Source organism: Ranitomeya variabilis, chromosome 8 (assembly GCF_051348905.1).
Source record: "Ranitomeya variabilis isolate aRanVar5 chromosome 8, aRanVar5.hap1, whole genome shotgun sequence".
In the NCBI taxonomy this organism is placed as follows: domain Eukaryota; kingdom Metazoa; phylum Chordata; class Amphibia; order Anura; family Dendrobatidae; genus Ranitomeya; species Ranitomeya variabilis.
In genome coordinates, this window is record NC_135239.1 from 47,193,246 (window position 1) to 47,216,473 (window position 23,228).

Here is a 23,228-nt window from a genome sequence, read left to right on the forward strand (position 1 = left end):
CAAGACTAAAGAGCTGTCTAAGGACACCAGTGACAAAATTGTGGACCTGCACAAAACTGGGATGTACTACAGAATGATAGGGAAATAGCTTGGTGAGAAGGCAGCAACTGTTGGTGCAATTATTAGAAAAAGGAAGAAGCACAAGATGACTGTCAAGTGTCAATATTCCTCAATCTGGGGCTCCATGCAATGTTTCTCCTCCTGGAGTAAGGATGATTCTGAAAAAGGTCAGGAATCAGCCCGAAACTACACGGGAGGACCTGATCAATGACCTGAAGAGAGCCCAGACCACAGTCTTAAACATTACTGTTAGTAACACACTACGCCGCCATGGATTAAAATCCTGCAGGGCACGCAAGGTCCGCCTGCTCACACCAGCACATGTCCAGGCTCATTTGAAGTCCACTAATGACGATCTGGATGATCCAGAGGAGGCATGGGAGACGGTCATGTGGTCAGATGAGACCAAAATAGAACTTTTGGTATCAACTCCACTCGCAGTGTTTGGAGGAAGAAGATGGATGAGTACAACCCCAAGAACAGTGTCCCAACTGTGAAGCATGGTGGGGGAAACATCATACTTTGGGGGTGCTTCTCTGCAAAGGGGACAGAACTGTAGTGAAGGGAGGATGGCTGGGGTCATGTATCGCACGATTTTGACCAACAACCTCCTTCCGTCAGTAAGAGCATTGAAGATTAGTTGTGGCTGGATCTCCTAGCACAACAATGACCCAAAACACAGTGATGGCAACTTCAAAGTCCTGGAGTGACCTACCCAGTCCCCAGACCTGAACTCAATAGAAAATCTTTGGAGGGAGCTGAAACTCAATGTTGGCCAGCGACAGCCGCGAAACCTGAAAGATCTGGCGAAGATCTGTATGGAGGAGTGAAAAAACTTGGTCAAAAACTACAGGAAGCGTCTGACCTCTGTAATTGCAAACAAAGGTTTTGTACCAAATATTAAAGGGCCACTGTCACCCCCCTCCAGCCGTTATAAACTAAAAGAGCCACCTTGTGCAGCAGTAATGCTGCATTCTAACGAGGTGGCTCTTTTAGTTTTAGGTTCAAGTATACCCAAAATAAAGCGTTTTTATACTTAGCCACAATTCCTGTCTCTAGCCAGGGAGGCGGCTCCTCACTCCCCAGCTTGGCCAGCTCCTCTGCTGTCACTCCAATCTTCCTGCGCTTTTGGCGCCGCCCCCTCAGCGCTGTTATCTTTCAAAACCGGCGCCTGCGCTGTGTACTGGTGTCCTGCGCAGACGCAGTAAGCTCAGAATATTCTGTGTAATGGCTGATACCAGAGAACAAAAGACATCCACAGAAAACCAGGATGAATCTGCTGCACAGCAAATAGTTGTAGGACCTGCGATGACGTCACTGCCATGTGATTAGGGCAGTCACATGTGTGAAAAGCCTCCCTGGCTAGAGACAGGAATTGTGGCTAAGTATAAAAACGCTTTATTTTGGGAATACTTGAACCTAAAACTAAAAGAGCCACCTTGTTAGAATGCAGCATTACTGCTGCACAAGGTGGCTCTTTTAGTTTATAACGGCTGGAGGGGGTGACAGTGGCCCTTTAAGGTCTGTTTTTCTTTTGTATCAAATACTTATTCCATGCAATAAAATGCAAATTGTTTAAGAATCATACAATGTGATTTTCTAGCTTTTGTTTTTAGATTCTGTCTCTCACAGTTGATAAGAATTGCAGATTTCTCCATTCTTTGTTGGTGGAAACATCCTTATTTTCTGCAGTTTATATTGTGTGATCTGCTGTGTATAAAGTGTGATCTGTCACATATAATGTTCTGATAGTGTGTACTATCTACAGGGTGATCTGTCATGTATAATGTTCTGATAGTGTGTACTATATACAGTGTGATCTGTCATGTATAATGTTCTGATAGTGTGTACTATATACAGGGTGATCTGTCATATATAATGTTCTGATAGTGTGTACTATATACAGGGTGATCTGTCATATATAATGTTCTGATAGTGTGTACTATATACAGGGTGATCTGTCACATATAATGTTCTGATAGTGTGTACTATCTACAGGGTGATCTGTCATGTATAATGTTCTGATAGTGTGTACTATATACAGGGTGATCTGTCATGTATAATGTTCTGATAGTGTGTACTATATACAGGGTGATCTGTCATGTATAATGTTCTGATAGTGTGTACTATATACAGTGTGATCTGTCACATATAATGTTCTGATAGTGTGTACTATATACAGTGTGATCTGTCACATATAATATTCTGATAGTGTGTACTATATACAGGGTGATCTGTCATGTATAATGTTCTGATAGTGTGTACTATATACAGGGTGATCTGTCATGTATAATGTTCTGATAGTGTGTACTATATACAGGGTGATCTGTCATGTATAATGTTCTGATAGTGTGTACTATATACAGTGTGATCTGTCACATATAATGTTCTGATAGTGTGTACTATATACAGGGTGATCTGTCATGTATAATGTTCTGATAGTGTGTACTATATACAGTGTGATCTGTCACATATAATGTTCTGATAGTGTGTACTATATACAGGGTGATCTGTCATGTATAATGTTCTGATAGTGTGTACTATATACAGGGTGATCTGTCATATATAATGTTCTGATAGTGTGTACTATATACAGGGTGATCTGTCATGTATAATGTTCTGATAGTGTGTACTATATACAGGGTGATCTGTCACATATAATGTTCTGATAGTGTGTACTATATACAGGGTGATCTGTCATGTATAATGTTCTGATAGTGTGTACTATATACAGGGTGATCTGTCATGTATAATGTTCTGATAGTGTGTACTATATACAGGGTGATCTGTCATATATAATGTTCTGATAGTGTGTACTATATACAGGGTGATCTGTCATATATAATGTTCTGATAGTGTGTACTATATACAGGGTGATCTGTCATGTATAATGTTCTGATAGTGTGTACTATATACAGTGTGATCTGTCATATATAATGTTCTGATAGTGTGTACTATATACAGTGTGATCTGTCATATATAATGTTCTGATAGTGTGTACTATATACAGTGTGATCTGTCATATATAATGTTCTGATAGTGTGTACTATATACAGGGTGATCTGTCATATATAATGTTCTGATAGTGTGTACTATATACAGTGTGATCTGTCATATATAATGTTCTGATAGTGTGTACTATATACAGTGTGATCTGTCATATATAATGTTCTGATAGTGTGTACTATATACAGGGTGATCTGTCATATATAATGTTCTGATAGTGTGTACTATATACAGGGTGATCTGTCATGTATAATGTTCTGATAGTGTGTACTATATACAGTGTGATCTGTCATATATAATGTTCTGATAGTGTGTACTATATACAGGGTGATCTGTCATATATAATGTTCTGATAGTGTGTACTATATACAGTGTGATCTGTCATATATAATGTTCTGATAGTGTGTACTATATACAGTGTGATCTGTGGAGCTGACACCTTGTCTCCCTGCTGTCAGTTACTGTCACCTCCATAGTCATTACTATTACACGCCCAGCAGCCAATTAGTGGCCTGTACGGTGACTCCGCCTCCTCGTTACTGACCACACCCCTCAGTGCCAGGGTCTGTGCCGCCTGTGGCTGGTGAGAGGGCAGTGACGGCTGCGGGAGGCCGGTGAGGTCGGCTGCGGTGAGAGGTGGGTGACGGCGGCGGCCCGGGCTGGGCATTGTGCGCTCACATGTGCCGGGCGCAGGCGGCGGCGCTCACTTCCTTGTCTGCAGCTGCTCTGGGTACAGTGAGTCATGGAGGTGACACTGAGGGAATAGCCCGGAGACAGCGGCCGGTTATAGCGCGCTGTCTGACACCTCCGTGCAGCAGGTGGATGTCGGTCGCCTCCAGCGCTTTCTTCTCTCCTCTGATCTTGGTCTGTGCTTTGCTGTGTGGTCCGAATTCTTCTCATTATATTTGCTGCATTTAACTCTTGTAAAAACCGCAGCGTTTCAAGGGTTTTTCCAAATTTTTTCCTGTAACTTTCACAGTTTTTTTTTCTTTAAATCCCCTAGTGTCTCAGTGCACCACAGGTCTTTCTCTGCAGATTCTGCAGCGGAAAGTGCCTGAAAGAAACTATCAAAAGTTCAAAAGTATGACTATATGCATTACTATAGGGAAGCGACTGGCTGTGTTTTATATTCAGGGTTTTACTTTTCTGAGCAGAACTCACCAAGGAGTTAAAAGTTTCCGGTTCAGTCTTCTGGTGGTTTCTACTCATAAGACGCTCCTGTACTTATTACAGCCATGGGAAAGCTCAAAAGACGCACAGTCAGATGTTTTGGGAGCATTTTTTTTTTTTTTAAAAAGCGCAAAGTTTCTTAACTGCCTGCTCGCTGGGAGCGCACACTCAGTCGTGTGGTCACGTGATCGCCCGCTCTCTGGGAGCGCACACTCAGTCGTGTGGTCACGTGACCGCCCGCTCGCTGGGAGCGCACACTCAGTCGTGTGGTCACGTGATCGCCTGCTCGCTGGGAGCGCACACTCAGTCGTGTGGTCACGTGATCGCCCGCTCACTGGGAGCGCACACTCAGTCGTGTGGTCACGTGATCGCCCGCTCGCTGGGAGCGCGCACTCAGTCCTGTGGTCATGTGACCGCCCACTCGCAGGGAGCGCACACTCAGTCGTGTGGTCACGTGATCGCCCGCTCTCTGGGAGCGCACACTCAGTCGTGTGATCGCCCGCTCGCTGGGAGCGCACACTCAGTCGTATGGTCACATGATCGCCCACTCGCTGGGAGCGCACACTCAGTCGTGTGGTCACGTGATCGCCCGCTCGCTGGGAGCGCACCCTCAGTCGTATGGTCACATGATCGCCCACTCGCTGGGAGCGCACACTCAGTCGTGTGGTCACGTGATCGCCCGCTCGCTGGGAGCGCACCCTCAGTCGTATGGTCACATGATCGCTCGCTCGCTCGCTGGGAGTGCACACTCAGTCGTGTGGTCACGTGTTCCCCCCCTCGCTGGTATAAGCAGGTTACAGGATACAGCACAGACAAAGAGGCAGACCAAGGGTCAACAAGGGGATTTATTTAACAAACAGCAACTCCTCGCAGAGAGATAAATATAACCAAGGGTATGAAGTAATTTCCTAACACAGAATATGCAAAAGGGGAAAAAAATGTCAACTATGCACTTAACACTTTGGGCTCCTGTCACAGATGTGCTCCTGTCCGCGAATGAGACTGTTAGATTAGGCTAGGTTCACATTGCGTTAATGCAGCCCGTTCAACAAATGCGTTAAACGGGCTGCGTTAACGCAAGTGTCGACTTGCTAGCGCAGATAGAGCTAGCAGATGCTCTATCTGCGCTAGCGGTGACGGATCCGGAAACGCTGCAGCCCACGTCCCAGGGTCCGTCCCTCAATGACGGCACATCGCTAACACACGCTCATTATGGGCGTGCGCTAGCAATGTACCCGAAATAGAGCTCAATGGCAGCGCTAACGGACTGCGTTACACCGCTTTATGACACAGTCCGTGTAACGGACTGCCAGAACGTAATGTGAACCCAGCCTTATGCTCAAAGGGGATTTATCACAGTTCTGGGGAGAATGGGAGAAAACTTCCCTGACGTTGACGGTGTGTTCCGGTGTTCCTGACGATGTCTGTGCTCTCTGGTGGTCCTGATGATGGCGTTGTCCTGTTGTGGTCCCGGCAATGGCGGTGTCCTCACCCAATCCAGATGATGGCGGCGATAGTCTGGGGCTCCAGCACTGGCACTGACCTCAGCGGATGGAGTAAGGAAGGGGAATAATCTCTTCTCTCAGCGGTAAGAGCCCTTACACTAGCGGGGCCTATGACACTGTCCCGACACTGTTTATAATGGCCAGCCCGGTCTGCTGCGCTGCACTGTTCAGCGCCTGTATCCCGCACACAGACCTTGCCTCTCACGGTCACCGGCCTCGACGGATTTGTTAACGTAGTCGGCCATGTCAGCAGTCTCGTGAATGTCCGTGATGTAAGCGGGGAGAGCGATGTTGGCGTGGACAGCGGTGTCTCCGGTGTGACAGTGGGACCCCGTCTGTTGACTCCTGTCAGTGCGTCCTCTCGTCCCCGGCTCCAGTCAGCGTCGCCTCACAGCTGATCTTTTCTGACAGGACTCCTGCGTGCGCTGTTCCCACCTGAACTGTTTGAATTTCTGCACGTTAATTAACTGTTTAGCCTCGTCCTCTTCTCGCAGGTACAGGGAACACTCTGACACTGTTAGGTTGAACAATTAATAAAATGTTCACTTCAGTTGCGTACTCCTGGCCTAATGGATATTGATCAGGTGCGCACTAAAGAAATAACATATGACAACACACAGTCAGATGTAAACTCTCCTTGATCAAGCTATGGCTCGGCTCCAAGGGGCTTTATTTAGTCAGAACACAGGTTTATATAACCCCTGTAAGGGGGCTCGGTTAGCTCTAAAATGGGAGTGATCGGATGTATTCCATTGGTTAGTGGGTTGGGCAATGAGCAAGTCCATGGGCGGATCCATGAGGTCATCAGGGTGGGTTGGTCCATGAGGTCATCAGGGTGGGCGTCACTGTGGGTGGATCCATGAGGTGATCAGGGTGGGCGTCATCTTGGATATCAGCACATGGTGTGCTGAAACAGGAAATGGCAGCCATCTTTAGGGTCTCACTGATCATCTTGGATATCAGCACATGGTGTGGTGAAACAGGAAATGGCAGCCATCTTTAGTGTCTCACTTTGATCTGAGAAAGCTTATGTAAGGTTAAACAATACATGTTATGGGTTGCTTCTCGCAATCTCTTATGTCTTGAGATTAGTTAAGTATTTGATCTTATGGCTCTCCTTAACAACACCCCAAGCTCGCCCCCCTGTATCCTAGGTGACAGACCCGACGGTTCTGGACCCGTTACAGATGAGGCAACCCTGGTTAGTTTCTCCCCCTTAGGGCTCCTTTTCACTAGCGAGAAATACGTGCGAATCTCGCATGTTAAAACCAAGCTGTGGCGCCGGCACTCCAGAGCGGAGCGTGCGGCCGCATAGCAACTCATGGAGCTGCACGCTCCGCTCCAAAGTGCCGGCGCCAGAGCTTGGTTTTAACATGCGAGACACGCATGTATTTCTCGCTAGTGAAAAGAAGCCCTTACACTGGGAGCACACAAGACTCTTGACAGTGTTTATAGTGACCATGCCATCATAAAATCACCTTTAACCTGCACTCAGACCGGGTCCTGCAATTACATGTTGATTACAAAGGTGCTAGACTATGGCCCCAATTCATCATTTGAGCTTTTTTTTGGTCCTTTTTTTTTTTGTCTTGGTTGCCATTTTTTTGGTGCCAAATTCATCGAAATGGTAGGTGTGATTCATGCATTTGGTGTAAAATCATAAATGGACTTTTTTTTTCCCTTGTATTGAACCGGTTTTTATGACCTTTGGTCCAAGTTGCAAAAAATTGCACCAAAATACCACCGAATTATAAAAAATACACTGGGGGAGGAGGAAAATTGCACCTAAACTTTTGCCAGACAAATCAAATGAAGTTATTAGGAATCTCTAAATTCCACCCACAAAGTGGTAAATAAAATAAACATGGGCGAGCAGCTATAAAGTAGACTTAAAAAAAAAGGCGCAAATAGAATAATGAGTTGTGTACAACAAAAAAAGGAAAAAAAAGCACAAAACTAGACAAGAAAACATGGGCAAAGTCAAGAATGAATCGGGGCCTATTTGTCTTGTGGTTTTGCCATATTTATAAATACCGTAAGTAACTTTCCTCCTTGTGTGTAAAATCAACATCTACATATAGTTTAGCTGCGAACATGATTGTGATTATCATGTAATCACCTGCAGGATCCCGGGGTCAGGTTAATAGGTGATTTTCTGAGGACAGGTTCCCTTTTAATGTTTTGGCCACGTAGGCAGAAAAAAACAAAATGTTGCGTCAGGAATCTTACATTTGGTTGAGATTCACAATATTTTGGACCTTTGCTAAGTTTTGAGAAACCTGTCAGTATGTTCTTTTATCTAAGGATGCTGTGGTATAACATGTTTTTTTTTCTGTTCAATCTATAGATGGCTCTGGGGGTGCCAGTTTTCGTCATCTGGCTGCTTGCTTGCAGTGCTCCACCTGTCACCAGTTATCCAGATGGGAAGGTCACCGTAGCCTGTAGTTCCATGGAGCCGCATCATAAACATTCCCCGCAGTCTGGAGTCATCCATAACATCACTGTGGATAAGACCGTATTTAGTCCAGGAGATCAGATCAAAGGTAGGAGCATTTACATTAGGCCACCTGCAGCCAATAAATAAGCGATGATCGGTTACGTTTTGCCGAGCACTATTCATTTAATGGCCTGTTCAGACCCGGCCGACCGCACTTCCATGAGCACAGAACCATCGGTAGTAGATAAATCTGTGCAAATAGGCTGTCGTTATATAAACACCAGAGGAACAAGCATTTTGCCCATTTGTCGGGTGATTGGCAGCCCTTTTACACTTCCTGATTAACGGGAAACGAGAGTTCTTAGGAATGTTCGCTAATAATTCTTCAGTGTAAATGCAACTTTATGCTTCCGCAATTGTCTTTGGAGATACTGTGTGCCTAGAGCAACCAAATTAGTTTTCTTTTGTCATTTCTATGAAAGCTTAGAAAATTAAACTTGATGGGTAATTTTCCTAAAAATCAATATAGAATATATGACGGTATGTTTTTTTTTCTATGTATTTTTTTTGTTCTTTTAGTCATCTATTGTCCAATTTTTATTCAATATCATTATTGTCTGATGCAGAAAATTAACAATATTTTTTTTTTTCTCTTTTTCAGTGACTTTGTCTGGATCTCGCTTTTCTGGATTTTTCATTCAGGCTCGAAATGCGAATAATTTAGACGGTGATGCTGTGGGCTCCTTCTCATTAGTTGATAGACAAGTTTCACAACTTTTGAAATGTGGAAGTCTCCCGGTATAGTTTCTTATACTTCATAGGAAATAGAAAACCTTAGAGAATGACATGTAATTTAATGTTGTACACTAGAACTAATTTGCCTGTATGGGAGGTGTTTAGTGGGAAGATCCGTCAGCAGCAAACGATTCTACACAAATCTATTGTTCCTTATGCTATGGGGTCTCTCCAGAACCCAGGGTATAATAAACAGAAGATGTTAAAAATAAATAAAAATTCTTAGTCTCCTCACCGTTCGACTTTCTTGGGCTCCTAACCATTACCCTTCCGGTCTTCATCACATCTTCTCATCCCTGCTGCAAGTTCTCAAATTCCCAAGACCCTCACATTGACCTTGGACTTCTGGCTCTGATGAGGCCGGGGACAGTTCTGTGCAAGTGTACACAAGTTCAAGATGTTACAAGGTGGCTGTGACCTTGCATGTACATACACAGAACCATCCCGAGCTTCATCAGTGCTGGAAGTCCCAGCATTTTGCTGAATCTGCGCAGAAGAGTTGCCAAACAATCTGTGTTTTGGCAAATTAAAATTTTGGTAGAATTTGATTCCACTCAAATTTTATTATTATTTATTTATATAGCACCATTGATTCCATGGTGCTGTACATGAGAATGGGTTACATCAAAATACAAATATCACTTACAGTAAACAAAACTAACAATAACAGACTGATACAGAGGGAAGAGGACCCTGCCCTTGCGGGCTTACATTCTACAGGATTGTGGGGATGGAGACAATAGGTTGAGGGTTGAGGTGGCCATGTGGTCATTACAGGTTGTAAGCTTCTCTCATTTCATTTCTTTTGTAGAGTTTACTTTTCCTTTATTTTATTTCCTTCTTTTCCATTTTGTTTATAGTCTAAACAGAAACTCCATTTTCATTAGACTGCCATACTCTGTATATCCGTGACGTGTTAGGAGTTGATTACAATGACACTGGCATAGTGACACAACTGCACGGAGCTTTATTACACAGCTGAGATGCAGCCGTTCTGGGACATTGTGGCAGAATGTGGCTGCAATACATTACTTTTTGCTATAAGTCACAGTTTTAATAGAATCACAAGATTTTTGTAATGAAAATTGATAAATCCCACTTCTACTGCAGCGCATTGTGCAGAAGTAACTAAGGGTGATGCCTTCCTGACTCCAGAAGGCAGGGAAGTGGCGCCCTTCGCAGTACTTCCCGGGCACTTCGGCTTACTAGTCTGCATGGATGTTATTCTGGCTTGTGTAACCCAATGCTTCTCTTTCCAGGGCTCCGCTGTCAGTCAGACCAGCAAGAGGAGAAAAGAACAGGTTGAATTCTATTGGATCGCTCCCAGCGCCGGCCCGCAGCATATCCAGTTTCTGTATGTCCTCATGTTCACAGCACAGGCCATTGTACATTTTCCCTTGCACTCACCTGTCACTTTATATTTTATGGTATTCAGGGTAGAACATGAATATTCATGATAGAATTTTGTACCCCAAATGGTTTGGCAGATACCAAGACTCCGTTTTCTACAGCTGGACCCATGATGGTCAGCTGAAAGCTAGGCCAGCCTCCTGAGAAGTTAGTAATTTACTCTATTCACACAATATTAATCCTTTAACCCCTGTCACACTATGACTGATGTATACGTTATGGATCGGGGTGCTTGGTGTAGGCTCATGACCTGCACCCGCTCTGCACATGGCGGGTGCAGGCTGTGTTGACCAGCTGCCATCTGTCTCAAACAATTTGCTGCTGTCAACCCCTTAAATGTTCTACATGGGACATCTCAGGGTTCCCATTGATTGCCATGACATTGAGGCCTATACCGTAACTGAAAACAGAAGGTCAGATTTGAAAAATTATTTATTTTTTGTTCTCTGAAACCCCAACAAAAAAGTACAATAAAACGTGTCGACACAAAAAAAGAAAAAGCTTTCATTCAGCTCCTCAACATAAAAATAAAAAATCTTATAGGTCTTGGAAGGTGACAACACAATCCATTATTCATTATTAGTTTTTTTTTCAAAGTTCAGAATTTGGCCATTAATGTAAATAATGTCAATGTCAATCAAAACTACAACTCGACCCACAAAAAAACAAGGTCTAATACTGCGGTGGTAAAAAGAAAAGGCTCCTTGAAGGGGAACATATGATAGATTTCTGCATCCTTAAGGGGCCTAGCATTTCACCAATCAGCACTTGCACTAAGTGGAAATTTTTTTTTGTATTTTTATTACCACACCGTCCTTCATTGTGATTTGCTTTGCTGTCCGGTCTGTTCTCCTCTGAATAACCAGTATTTTATTGGTTAATTTTGCAGACGTGGATTCTTTTCCAGATAGTGGCCGGGCTTCACCTTTACCGACAGATCAATTGTTAACATTTACAGGTGGATGAGGGATTTGGAGGCCGCATTCTTCCCGAGCTCGGCGAATGCTGCTCTCTGAATCTGGAAATACTTGTTTCTCAGCACGCTGTAACAAACCTGTATTACACAAGTCAGAGGGATTAAAGAAGTCGTAGTCTCTGCCAAAAATAATCAACACTGCCAGGCAATGTAGAAAATCTCTGCAATGTTTCACCTTATTAAAAAGGCAGTTTTAACACTTGTATTATAAGACCAGTGCTCGGAGCGAGGTTCATTCTGGCAAAAGAAAGTCTCTGAGGTGTTTAAAGCAGTAATACAAAACAAAAAAGTCCTACTTGCTTATCGGCACTCACCTGGTAACCAGTCAGGCCGCTCTGTGGTCTGCACTGATGCATGAAGAGGAGACATCACTGTTCCGTCAGGAGCAGAACCGCTGCGCTCTTGATTGGCTGCAGCGGTCAGATGTCTTGATCATTGCATCGCTGCTAGAGTCACTTGAATGCTGCTGCCAATCTCTGTCCGCAGCGGTTCTGCTGCTGGTTGAGCAGTGAAGTCTTCTCTTCCTGTGTCAGCGCGGACCACAAAGCCACCTGCTCTGGATCCTGGTGGGTGTCACTAGGTGATTATCACTTTTATTTTTTCTTTTGCAGCTCCATCAATAATGAACAGGCTGCCAGAAACCCTGGCTATCAGTAATTGGGTAAAGCTGTTGGCGCCTGCCGATATGTGAAGGTCATTGACCATTTAATACCTGGTTGGGCCAAGCTGCTTATTTTCTCCATGACATTTATACCTAATCTGTCTTCTATGCGTAACTTTTTATACCCCATAAACGCCCTCCGATTAGAAATGACAAACAGTAACTATAACCATGACCCCCGCAATGCTTCTACTACAGTGTATGTGACCACTGCAGCCAATCACTGCCAATGTAGATGCCCAGTGATTGGCTGAAACAGTCCTGTGCGCTGTAGTCATGATGTCATTGCTGTAGCCCATTAGCGTGCTTTACTCACTCCATTTTTTCATCTGTGACACAATGATAAATGTGCCCAATGTTTTCTTTTATCTAGGATTTTGGCAAACACTAGGGATTTTTTTTTTTACTGGATTAATTCCCTGCATGTTTCTTAACCATAAAGTTCTCTTTTTTTTTTTTCATGCCTTAGAGCCACCGTTGTTGAAAAATACGCAATTTACTGGGTGAAGATTCCAGGACCAATTATTTCTCAATCTGGTTTTCCACTCGTCTCCAGTAAACCACAGACTGTTGTGCCGCCAGCCGAGCCATCCGCGTCATTACTGACCGAGGGGGTAATACAGGATGGTGACTGTTGTTGTTGTTTTGTTGTTGTAACCCCCCCATTGCTGTGAGATCACAAGCTGGCTCTGGTTATTTAGGGGAACTATTCCATTTTTCTTTTTTTTTGCAGGGCTATCTTTATACTGTAGTCTTGTTCATTTCCATTGTAGGCCACCTACATTACTCCTGCCATCTAATTGATAAAAACGTTACCTGATCCCAAACAGATCACATTACAAGCTATTGGTGTTCAATTAATCGCTATTTGCATTATACAATGAATCGGCGCTGGATCGTGGCGTGTAATAAATGCTTTTACACCAGTGAGAACATTGTGTAAAGCAGCTTTCCAGTGTCAGCTGGTATATAGGAGTCACTATCCTGTGAAAATGGGACACACCGAATGGCAGAATAATTTATCGTTATTATATTTTATAGTTTTAATTCTTTTTTTTTTTTTTTTTCCTAAAACTTTGTATTGTAACTTTTGTGATGAGCCGTTTTTTTAAATTTCAACCATTTCTTACTTGTGACCTTTCTTTAGGTATAAGACTACAATTTAGACTATGAATAGGTAAATCTGGTCATAAACCTGTTCATATCATTACCAATAATCATTTTGTCTATAATACTGAAAAACATTTGCTTGATGTGAAAGATTCGACCAATGAGTCCAATCATTCAGGCATAACGTTTTTCAGATGGCGTTGGTACACACAAGGATTGTAGACTACATTTTTATCAATGGCTTTACACTTCCCATGATGCAGGCAAATGCGTGTCGTTATAAACCGCAAAATTATAATTATTCTTTTTCGTTTTTCTTTAAGCTAAAGCCCTTATGGAAGAGCTGATCATCGGATTCCTGGCAAACCATTTAGTATCTAATTATTTGCTATCAATTTTAAGGAACTTGATTTTATTTTTTTTTTCAAAGCATATATTTTTTTATAATAAAAAAAAAATTAAAATGTTGCTGTTGAATTTAATTAAAAATTGACACGATATACTAAGGCAGTGTTCACAAGTTGCGTTTTTGCTGCGTTTTTTTATGCAAATTTTCAGCTGTTTACAAGAAGCTGGTTTTGCATAGTTTTTACTGCGTTTTTATCGGTACATTTTGTTTCTTGTGCATGCTGATAAAGTTTAGTGTATAAAAAAAAAAAAAAAATCTGATTCGACTTCATCAGGTTTTGGCACCAAAAACGCAGCAAATCCTGATACCTGCATTTTTTGCACTACCCATTGCTTTTAATGGGTGAAAAACACTGAAAGAAGTGACATGCTGCATGTCGGGGAAAAAAAACAAGATGTGTGCATGAGATTTCTGAAGTCTCAGACTTTGCTGGTACTGTTCTGCATTGTCTGTTTTTCTGGTTGCAGAAGATGTGAACTGAGTATTTGAGTGAACCCGTTCTGTTGGAAGAGTTCACAACTCTTAGATTCCAAGCTGCTCAAAGCTTACTTATTAACACAAAGTTCACTTCAACCTTGTTTTCCTAAATCTCAGAAGAAAAAAGTTAAGGGTTACAAACTCTTCCATTGGAATGAGCTCACTGATGGATTCTCAGCTCACTCCCTGCTGCCAGCAGAATAGACTGTGCAATTCAGACTGTAGATTGCAAATTGGGAAAAAGTTTTAACTAAACACAACAACAAAGAAAAAATCACAAAATTAATGAATTTAAGAAATATTAATGCGTCCAAGTGAGTGAGTATTCTTTCAGCCAGTCAATAGAATAAATGTTTTCATCAGCGATGGTCTATACATAGACCAGAATATTCCCCAGCCCGTTTGTCTCTAGATAACATCCACCACACAAGGACACGATCGGTTTAACACCGTGCACTCAGGGATGGTTATAACCAATACCTATTGCTCTTGTTATTCATAGGAGAGCGCCATCAGGTGGCCACACATGATACTAACCTTTTTTTTATAATAATTTTTGTGAGGGGGATTTTTTTTTTTTTTTTTTTTTTTTTACAGTTTATTGTATTTGCAGGTCAGCTCATCTGGATGTGGAAGCAACAAGTTCTGTGTCAGGAGCCCCACGTCGTGCGATCCTCAGCGTGATCTGCACTGCTTCTTCCTGTCTTTCAGGAGAGAAGACGACTCCATGCTGATTGAGATGAGTGGACCAGTAAAAGGATACCTGTCTTTTGCCTTATCACATGACCACTGGATGGTGAGTATCACCAGGTGTTTGCTATCTAATCTGATAACTGCAGGATGTAGAAACAGAGACCCTGATTCCAGCGATGCGTCACTTACTTTACGTGGTGCTGCAGGTTTGATTAAAACAGGTTTTATCTGCAGATGCTAATAGTTTGATGTTTTTTTTTTCCTAGGGGGATGATGATGTTTACCTGTGTGTGATTAATCAGCAAACTGTCGAGATAAACCCTGGATACTTTCGAGGACGCACACATCCAGATATAGCATCACCGGTAATTACTGAAAATCATGAAATCGCAACATGAACTTTCAGAATGTAGTTTCATAAGGTAGAAAGTTGTAATTCTAGTTTTAAATTGTCAAGCCTTCTTGGCAAAATGATGCAATGTTTCTGTATTGTAGAAGCGGTATTAATGTTTTGCTCCTGACACTTTTTGTAAATTCTTTAAAGGGACTAAAAATTACCTATTTTTGATTCAGGTTTTTATCTTACATGTATTTTTTTTTAATGTTTTTGGCAATGTGTGTTTTTTTTTTTTATCGCTCTTTGTCTGATTTTTTTTATTTTATTTTATATTTTTATTTTATTTTTTTGGTAATTAAATGTCATGCTCAACCAGAGCGAGCGGTGTTCTTTCTTTGATTTATTTCTGCTGTGACACATTCCGAATCCCTTAGGATACAGATTTGTTTAGAAAGTTTTGCAACTGAAAATTGGTTCCATTAAAGGAGTTGTTAGGTGAAGAGAAAGTCATCGATCCCAAGTATAGGTGATAACCGATGAGGGTCCGACTGCTGGGAGGACCCCCACTGATCAGTAGAATGAGGCACATTATAGTATGTGGTATAGCAGATTGCATGCCAAGAGTGTGAATTGAGCAGTGGGTGACCATGTGCACTGCCGCTCCTATCTGATTGGGGTAGAAGTGCCCAGTTCTGCTGATTGGCGCAGGTCCCAGCAGTCACAACCCTTTATTTAGCATACATGATATATTCTATTTAATTTAAATGGGATGTTTTTGGATGGCAGGAAGCGCGTGAGTTTTCGGCATTGCCTATTTAGATCAGTTGGACAAGTCTATTACATGTGAATTGTCCAAAAATTAAGGCTACAAAGAATTGATCCAACCTGAACATTTGTTCTGTGATTTGCTGAATAAATGGCACAAAAGATCAGATTGAATCTATGGAAAGTGCATTCTGATCTGTCTTCTAATATATGATTTTTACTCCAGAGCGTTCTGCGGGACATGGCATGGAGGATAAAAGATGGAATTCTTCAATGTTCTTTCCGCAGAAATATCCGTATTCCAGACTCTCAAGAGCGATTTCCGCTGGACAGCCGTCATTATATATTTTTGGCTGATGGTGATGCTGAAGATGGTATATCAATACTATAAATTCTAAATACAATATCACTTTATGTTTAAAATAGCAAATTAATTATTATTTTTTTTTTTTAATGTAAGGACACATTCACAGACATCAACGACAGCCTCTTATAACCAACAAAATGTACAACGTTGCTGAATCGAACGAGGACGTCGGTGGATCACGATCCCCTCTGCTCATTAAGTTCCATGGTAAACAGACTTTTGTTTCTTTTCCCCTGTAGGGTTTTTTCTTTTTGATAATGCAAATTATTTTCTTACAGCAAACAACTTTAGTATTCATGGTAATGTAGTTTTGCCAAGTGACTGTTAGTTGGTGACGGTGTAGCATTTGCTGCAGGTTTTTGTGCTCTTTGGATATCTGTTTAGCTGGTATTACAGCATCACCTGCTCATGGCGTTTGTTTCCACCAGGATTAGTAAGTTTCCAGTACGTTTTAGCCCTGGGAATGGTGTAGTCCGGCTATTCTGTCCAGTCCAAAAGAACAAAACAACCATTTATCAAGGATGCAGTAAATGGATGTATCCCTCCTCTCATTCCACTTAATATTGCACTATCCAAACTTCTAGAGAGGAGTTTATCGAATGTTTAGTCTTATCCCGGGCAAAAATAAAAATAAAAAAAGTCCAGTCTTCAGCTGTCCTGTAAGTAGACTGAGCTTCTCATAAATGAGCGGGCAGGCCCTAATGCTGCACATAGGAGAGACCGTCCTGTCTGACTGTGCTCCGTGTCTGTCGGGTCACAGCTTAGTATTGCCGTCCGCTGTCATTCACCTGTCCTTGTTCTGCTCACCTTGTCAGGCGCTATGATGTTCGTTGCCTGGATGACTACAGTCAGTATCGGTGTCCTTGTGGCTCGTTTCTTCAAACCTGTCTGGCCAACAACTACTCTGTGTGGGGAGAAAATTTGGTTCCAGGTATTTTGCACTTCTTAGAATGACTGTTTAATGCTGTATTCACATGTTGCGTTTTTGCTACGATTTTTTATTTTTTTACTTTGAAGGTCTGTGATTTAAATAGCCATCTGTTATTATTTCCATTTGAAAAGATTTGTGTGGGTTTTGTTTTTATTTTTTTTTAACTGGATCCATTTCAAAGGGATGATTACTGGACCAGTGGACTTTATCCTTACCTGGCCAGCGATGATAGCTGGGTGGCACCTGCGAGATAGTTGTCGTTTGTTCTTCAGAGAGGGCTAACTTGCATGGTTGGGGTTTCCCATGGATTATTATTACCAATGAAGCTCTATAATGAGCTGATGTCTTCCTCTAAAGGCGTAATTGTGTAGGATGGCCATGACATGACATGGCCAAAGAGGAGAGTTGTGTAACATATTTTATCACATTTACAATATGTCATGTATTTTTTTATTTTTTTTGCCATTTTGTAAATTTTACATTTTTTAATGTTAGCTAAATCTCCCTCCCCAAAGTCGTTTTTATTTTATTTTTTTTCATATCTACATAAACCTGTCATCGGTTTTATGCTGCCAGAACTGTGGACAGCGTCAAGTACACACTGGGAATGTTATGCGTGTATGTGTTAATTTTTGTCAGCCTGGTGGGGACTATGCATCTCGGCTGTTTAGTCCAAGAAGCCGATCCTTGGTGGCTTCTCGCCCATTGACATTGCTTGACTGGTTTCTCCTCCTACACAGTCTAGGGGGTGGTACAAGGAGAAGCTGCCGAGGACCGTTTTCTTGGACAAGACTTCTGAGACGCATAGTCCACGTCAGGCTTTTCAAAGTTTATCCTGAAGAGCTGCACAGCTTCAGAGTAATATAGAACACTAGATGGTGGCCCGATTCTAACGCATCGGGTATTCTAGAATATGCATGTCCACGTAGTATATTGCCCAGCCACGTAGTATATTGCCCAGTCACGTAGTATATTGCCCAGTCACGTAGTATATTGCCCAGTCACGTAGTATATTGCCCAGTCACGTAGTATATTGCCCAGTCACGTAGTATATTGCCCAGTCACGTAGTATATTGCCCAGCCACGTAGTATATTGCCCAGCCACGTAGTATATTGCCCAGTCACGTAGTATATTGCCCAGTCACGTAGTATATTGCCCAGTCACGTAGTATATTGCCCAGTCACGTAGTATATTGCCCAGTCACGTAGTATATTGCCCAGTCACGTAGTATATTGCCCAGTCACGTAGTATATTGCCCAGCCACGTAGTATATTGCCCAGCCACGTAGTATATTGCCCAGTCACGTTGTATATTGCCCAGCGACGTAGTATATTGCCCAGTCACGTAGTATATTGCCCAGCGATGTAGTATATTGCCCAGTCACGTAGTATATTGCCCAGCGATGTAGTATATTGCCCAGCGATGTAGTATATTGCCCAGTTACGTAGTATATTGCCCAGTTACGTAGTATATTGCCCAGTGACGTAGTATATTGCCCAGCCACGTTTGTCACAGGTTAAAAAATAAAAAAGAAACATATACTCACCTTTCCGAGGGCCCCTTGTAGTCCACGGCAGCTTCCGGTCCCAGGGTCGGTCTGTGCGCAGGACCTGTGATGACGTCACGGTCACATGACCGTGTAGCGGTCACATGATCATGACGTCACGTCAGGTCCTTGCCGCGCAGGCGCGCCGGACTTGTGATGACGTCGCGGTCACATGACCGTGACGTCATGGCAGGTCCTGCTGCCATACCATCTTTGCCACCGCAAGCTGCAGCGGAAGATGGCGGGCGACGCGAGCGGCTCAGCGGACAACAGAGAGTGAGTATAGCAGGGTTTTTTTTTTTTATTTATTATTTTTAACATTACAATTTGTACTATTGATGCCGCATAGGCAGCGTCAATAGTACAAAGTTGGGGACACACAGGGTTAATAGCGGCGGTAACGGAGTGCGTTACCCGCGGCATAACGCGGTCCGTTACCGCCGCATTAACCCTGTGTGAGCGGTGTATGCGGGCGCCGGGCAGTGAGTGCGGGGAGTAAGTGGCCATTTTTTTCTGGACTGTGCGCGTCGCTGATTGGTCGCGGCAGCCATGACAGGCAGCTGCCGAGACCAATCAGCGAACGAATAACCGTGACAGAAAGACGGAAGTACCCTTAGACAATTATATAGTAGATACATGACTGCAATAATGCTGCCAGTGTCTGATTTCATGCTTACCGTGGTGCTGGCAGCTTAAATCTCCTGCCAGGTTCCCTTTACTGTACTGCTCGTTGCTGATTTTCTTATCACCAAGGTAAAATGGTCACTAACGGTATAAAATAGAAAAATCTTATCCAGATGAAAGCACTTTGCTTAGTCTTTAGCCATGTCAGCTTTTTCTTTCCTTCCCCAGGTGCATCGTATCCTAATGGTCACCACAGTATTACTAACCGTTTTGGCCTTTGTGCTGCCATTTTTATACCGCGGACACTGGAGCACTGTAAGTAAGCTGCATCCTGCACCAGCTGAATCGCTTTTATTGCATTCATCAATGTTGGACAACCTTTTACGTGGTCAGCTTGGCTTTGTATCTTTTTATTATTCTCATTAAACGTGTTGTCCGGCCTTAGGCTATCGTGGACCACACATTGCCCAAAATAAGGGATGAATCTAAAAAGATAGAACACATTTTGTTGCATACAATATGTTCTATTTTTTTTTTTTTTTTTGATCCATCCTTTGTTTTGGCTGGAATTTTTTTTTCAAAAGCTGCGTTGTGTAGAGCACGTGTGGGAACGGTGTATTCAATAGAAATAAAAAGCATGCACGGCCTGAACCAAATGCGACTCTGCAAGGGCTGTGCAGATTGGTAAAACTACATTAAGGCTATGTGCACACGTTGCAGATTTCCTGCAGATCTGTAGCGTTTTTTTCCACGCAGAAACAATGTAAATCAATGGCAAAAAAAAAAAATGCTGTGCTTATGGTGCGGAAAAATCTGCACGGAAAACACAGCAGATTCAAAAAAGGACCGTGTCAATTATTTTTGCAGATCTGCTGCATTTCTGCACCCATTCCATATTAGAAATCTGCGGGGGTAAAATAAAAAACGAAGAAATCCGCACAAAAAATCTGCAACGTGTGCACATACCAAAAAAAGTGCAGATTCTGACCTGCGTTTTCTCCCAAAAAATTCAGAATCTGCACCGAAAATTCCGCAGTCAAATCTGCAACGTGTGCACATACCCCAAGTCTGTAGTCACAAGGGTTGATCCCAGACCACCCCTTTAAATCCCTCAAAGGTGTTCTATTAGATCCTGTTAATGTAGTTTTACAATATGTTCTAACTTTTTTGGATCCGTCTTTTGTTTTGGGTGAAAAAAAGTTACAAAAGCTGCATTGTGTAGAGCACAAGTGGGAATGGTGTTTTAAAAAGGTTACCTAGAATTTGAAGCCATTATATATGATTCATGTCACTGAAATAATGCAGTGTGTCAAATATTTTTAAGTCACTATAACCCTTTAAAACCTAGTTCTCGCATATGTGTTCGTGTGTTTAAAGGGTTTTTCACTTGCTGCCAATCACTGAGCTCAGCAGCTCTGACCTCCATCGATCTAAGTGATGCCTTATCCTTTGCATAGGCCATCAGTCTTGGAGGATACAAGTATTATCACAAGGATTATTAGCTCGCCTTGTTTGCTGAATAATGGCACAAATTACATGGAGCTTCTCTAATTCTGTATTGTCTTATGCTCCCTACAGCGGGCCGGTTATCATCCCTATTTAGGCTGTATAGTCTTAGCCTTGGCAGTTCTTCAGCCGATAATCGCCGTTTTCAGGCCTCCACCTTTCAGTCACAGGTATGAAATTGTACCCTCTCAATGCTCTTCTTCTCTAGCCAGCTTTTTGTTTTTCCTTCCCTTTTTCCAAGAACCATAGCTTTATTTTTTCAGCAACAAAGTTGTATGAGGGAATAAATTCCTAGTACGATGAATTGATGGGAGGGAAAAAAGGGCAAAAATATGATTTTGCCATTATTTTTTTTTTTTGGGGGGGGGGGGGTTATGGTGGCCTCTGCAGTAAAAATAACCTGGTAACATAATTTTTCCAAGTAAGTATGTTTATGGTGTTGCCAATGTTGCATTCAATTTAAAAAAATAAAAAAAAAAAATTTGCACAATTTTCTGAGACCCTAACTTTGACAAGAAAACAATCGACCGGTGTGAGGGTTTGTTTTTGAGTACCTTGCTGATGTCTTAATACTGATGTCCATTTCTATTGCATTTGGTTAGGGGGGTGAGGTGTCTAGGCGGAAAAAATATATATGTTGATACATTCAACTTTTATGGATGCGGTGATATCAAATATTTCTTTTTTTATTAAACTTAGGGGTTGATTTAAAATATTATAATTTTTGTATATTTTAAAAATTGGTGTTTTTTTTGTGCTAATTTTCACTGTACTTGAACCTGTAACTATTTAATTACTTGTTTCATACAGCGGTATTACAGTATATAGAGAAAATTACATTCCCATATGTAGCCCAGTTTCTGTATGTACACAATTCACATTAGTGGTGCAGAGCGTGGCCCACCTGCTCCTGTGACAGTATTGAACCCCTTCTCCCTCAAGCGCATGTATTTTTTTTTTTTTTCTTTTCCCACAACCATATTTTATTACGTTTTCAAATTAAAAAAGGGATTGTATGTATTATACTATATCACACACTAGATGGTGGGCCAATTCTAAAGCATTGGGTGTTCTAGAATATGTATGTAGTTTATTTATGAAGTTTACAGAATAATGCAATTTATACACAGGATTCGGCCTGCCGGGCGCGACTAATTAGCGAAGCGTGATTCAAATTCCGCGCCTGCTCCAGGTTTTTGAGGGCCCCGGGCAAAAGAGGCTCAGTGGGCCCCCCTCTTTAACACATGCCACGATTCATGATGCACAGATACAGCAGAGAAATATAGCACAGCCAAGTAGCATATAGCCCACGTAGTATATAACATAGCCCACATAGTATATAGCACAACCCACGTAGTATATAACACAGCCCACGTAGCATATAGCACAGCCCATGTAGCATATAGCACAGCCCATGTAGCATATAGCACAGCCCCGTAGTATATAGCACAGCCCCGTAGTATATAGCACAGCCACGTAGTATATAGCACAGCCACGTAGTATATAGCACAGCCACGTAGTATATAGCACAGCCCATGCAATATCTAACACAGCCCATGTAGTATATAGCAATGTGGGCACTATATCCCTGTTAAAAAAAAAAAGAATTAAAATAAAAAATAGTTATATACTCACCTTCTGTCGGCCCCTGGATCCAGCCCAGGTGTTTACCGATGCTCCTCACGACGCTCCGGTCCCAAGAATGCATTGCAGTCTCGCGAGATGATGACGTAGCGGTCTCGCGAGACCGCAATGCATGGACCGGAGCGTCGCGAGGAGCAGCGGGAAAGGCGATGGGAAGTGAGATATAATGATTTTTTTATTTTGTTTATTATTTTTAACATTAGATCTTTTTACTATTGATGCTGCATAGGCAGCATCAATAGTAAAAAGATGGTCATACCGGGTTAATAGCAGTGTTAACGGACTGCGTTACACCGCGGCATAACGCGGTGCAATGCAGCCATTAATCCTGTGTGAGCGCTGACTGGAGGGGGTACTGACAGAGACTAGGAATTGGCGAATTCGCGGCCGGACTGTGCCCGTCACTGATTGGTCGCGGACCAATCAGCGACGCTGGATTTCCGTGACAGACAGAAGTGTCCCTTAGACGATTATATCTACTATATAATTGTCTAAGGGTCACTTCCGTCTTTCTGTCTGTCCTTCTGTCTGTCACGGATATTCATTCGCTGATTGGTCTCGCCAGCTGCCTGTCATGGCTGCCGCGACCAATCAGCGACGGCCACAGTCCGATTAGTCTCTCCCTACTCCCCTGCAGTCAGTGCCCGCTCCATACTCCCCGCAGTCACCACTCACCCAGGGTTAATGCCAGCGGTAACGGACCGCGTTATTCCGCGGGTAACTCACTCCGTTACCGCCGCTATTAACCCTGTGTGCCTATGCAGCGTCAATAGTAAAAGGATCTAATGTTAAAAATAA

The 23,228-nt window shown here is 42.6% G+C and overlaps 1 protein-coding gene across 1 annotated transcript in view; it reads left to right on the forward strand.

Annotated features, from left to right (window-relative positions):
- Nucleotides 1-3,587: 3,587 nt before the first annotated feature.
- The window catches only part of LOC143788291 (putative ferric-chelate reductase 1), a 33,249-nt gene continuing 13,608 nt past the window's right edge, over nt 3,588-23,228 (forward strand). Inside the window, exons 1-12 of the mRNA XM_077277832.1 lie at nt 3,588-3,702; nt 8,089-8,284; nt 8,840-8,976; nt 10,233-10,327; nt 12,490-12,634; nt 14,630-14,812; nt 14,976-15,074; nt 16,038-16,185; nt 16,272-16,385; nt 16,994-17,109; nt 19,509-19,595; nt 20,859-20,956. Of these exons, the coding sequence (XP_077133947.1) occupies nt 8,089-8,284; nt 8,840-8,976; nt 10,233-10,327; nt 12,490-12,634; nt 14,630-14,812; nt 14,976-15,074; nt 16,038-16,185; nt 16,272-16,385; nt 16,994-17,109; nt 19,509-19,595; nt 20,859-20,956 (1,418 nt within the window). The 5' untranslated portion in view covers nt 3,588-3,702. The remainder of the gene's footprint in view (nt 3,703-8,088; nt 8,285-8,839; nt 8,977-10,232; nt 10,328-12,489; nt 12,635-14,629; nt 14,813-14,975; nt 15,075-16,037; nt 16,186-16,271; nt 16,386-16,993; nt 17,110-19,508; nt 19,596-20,858; nt 20,957-23,228) is intronic.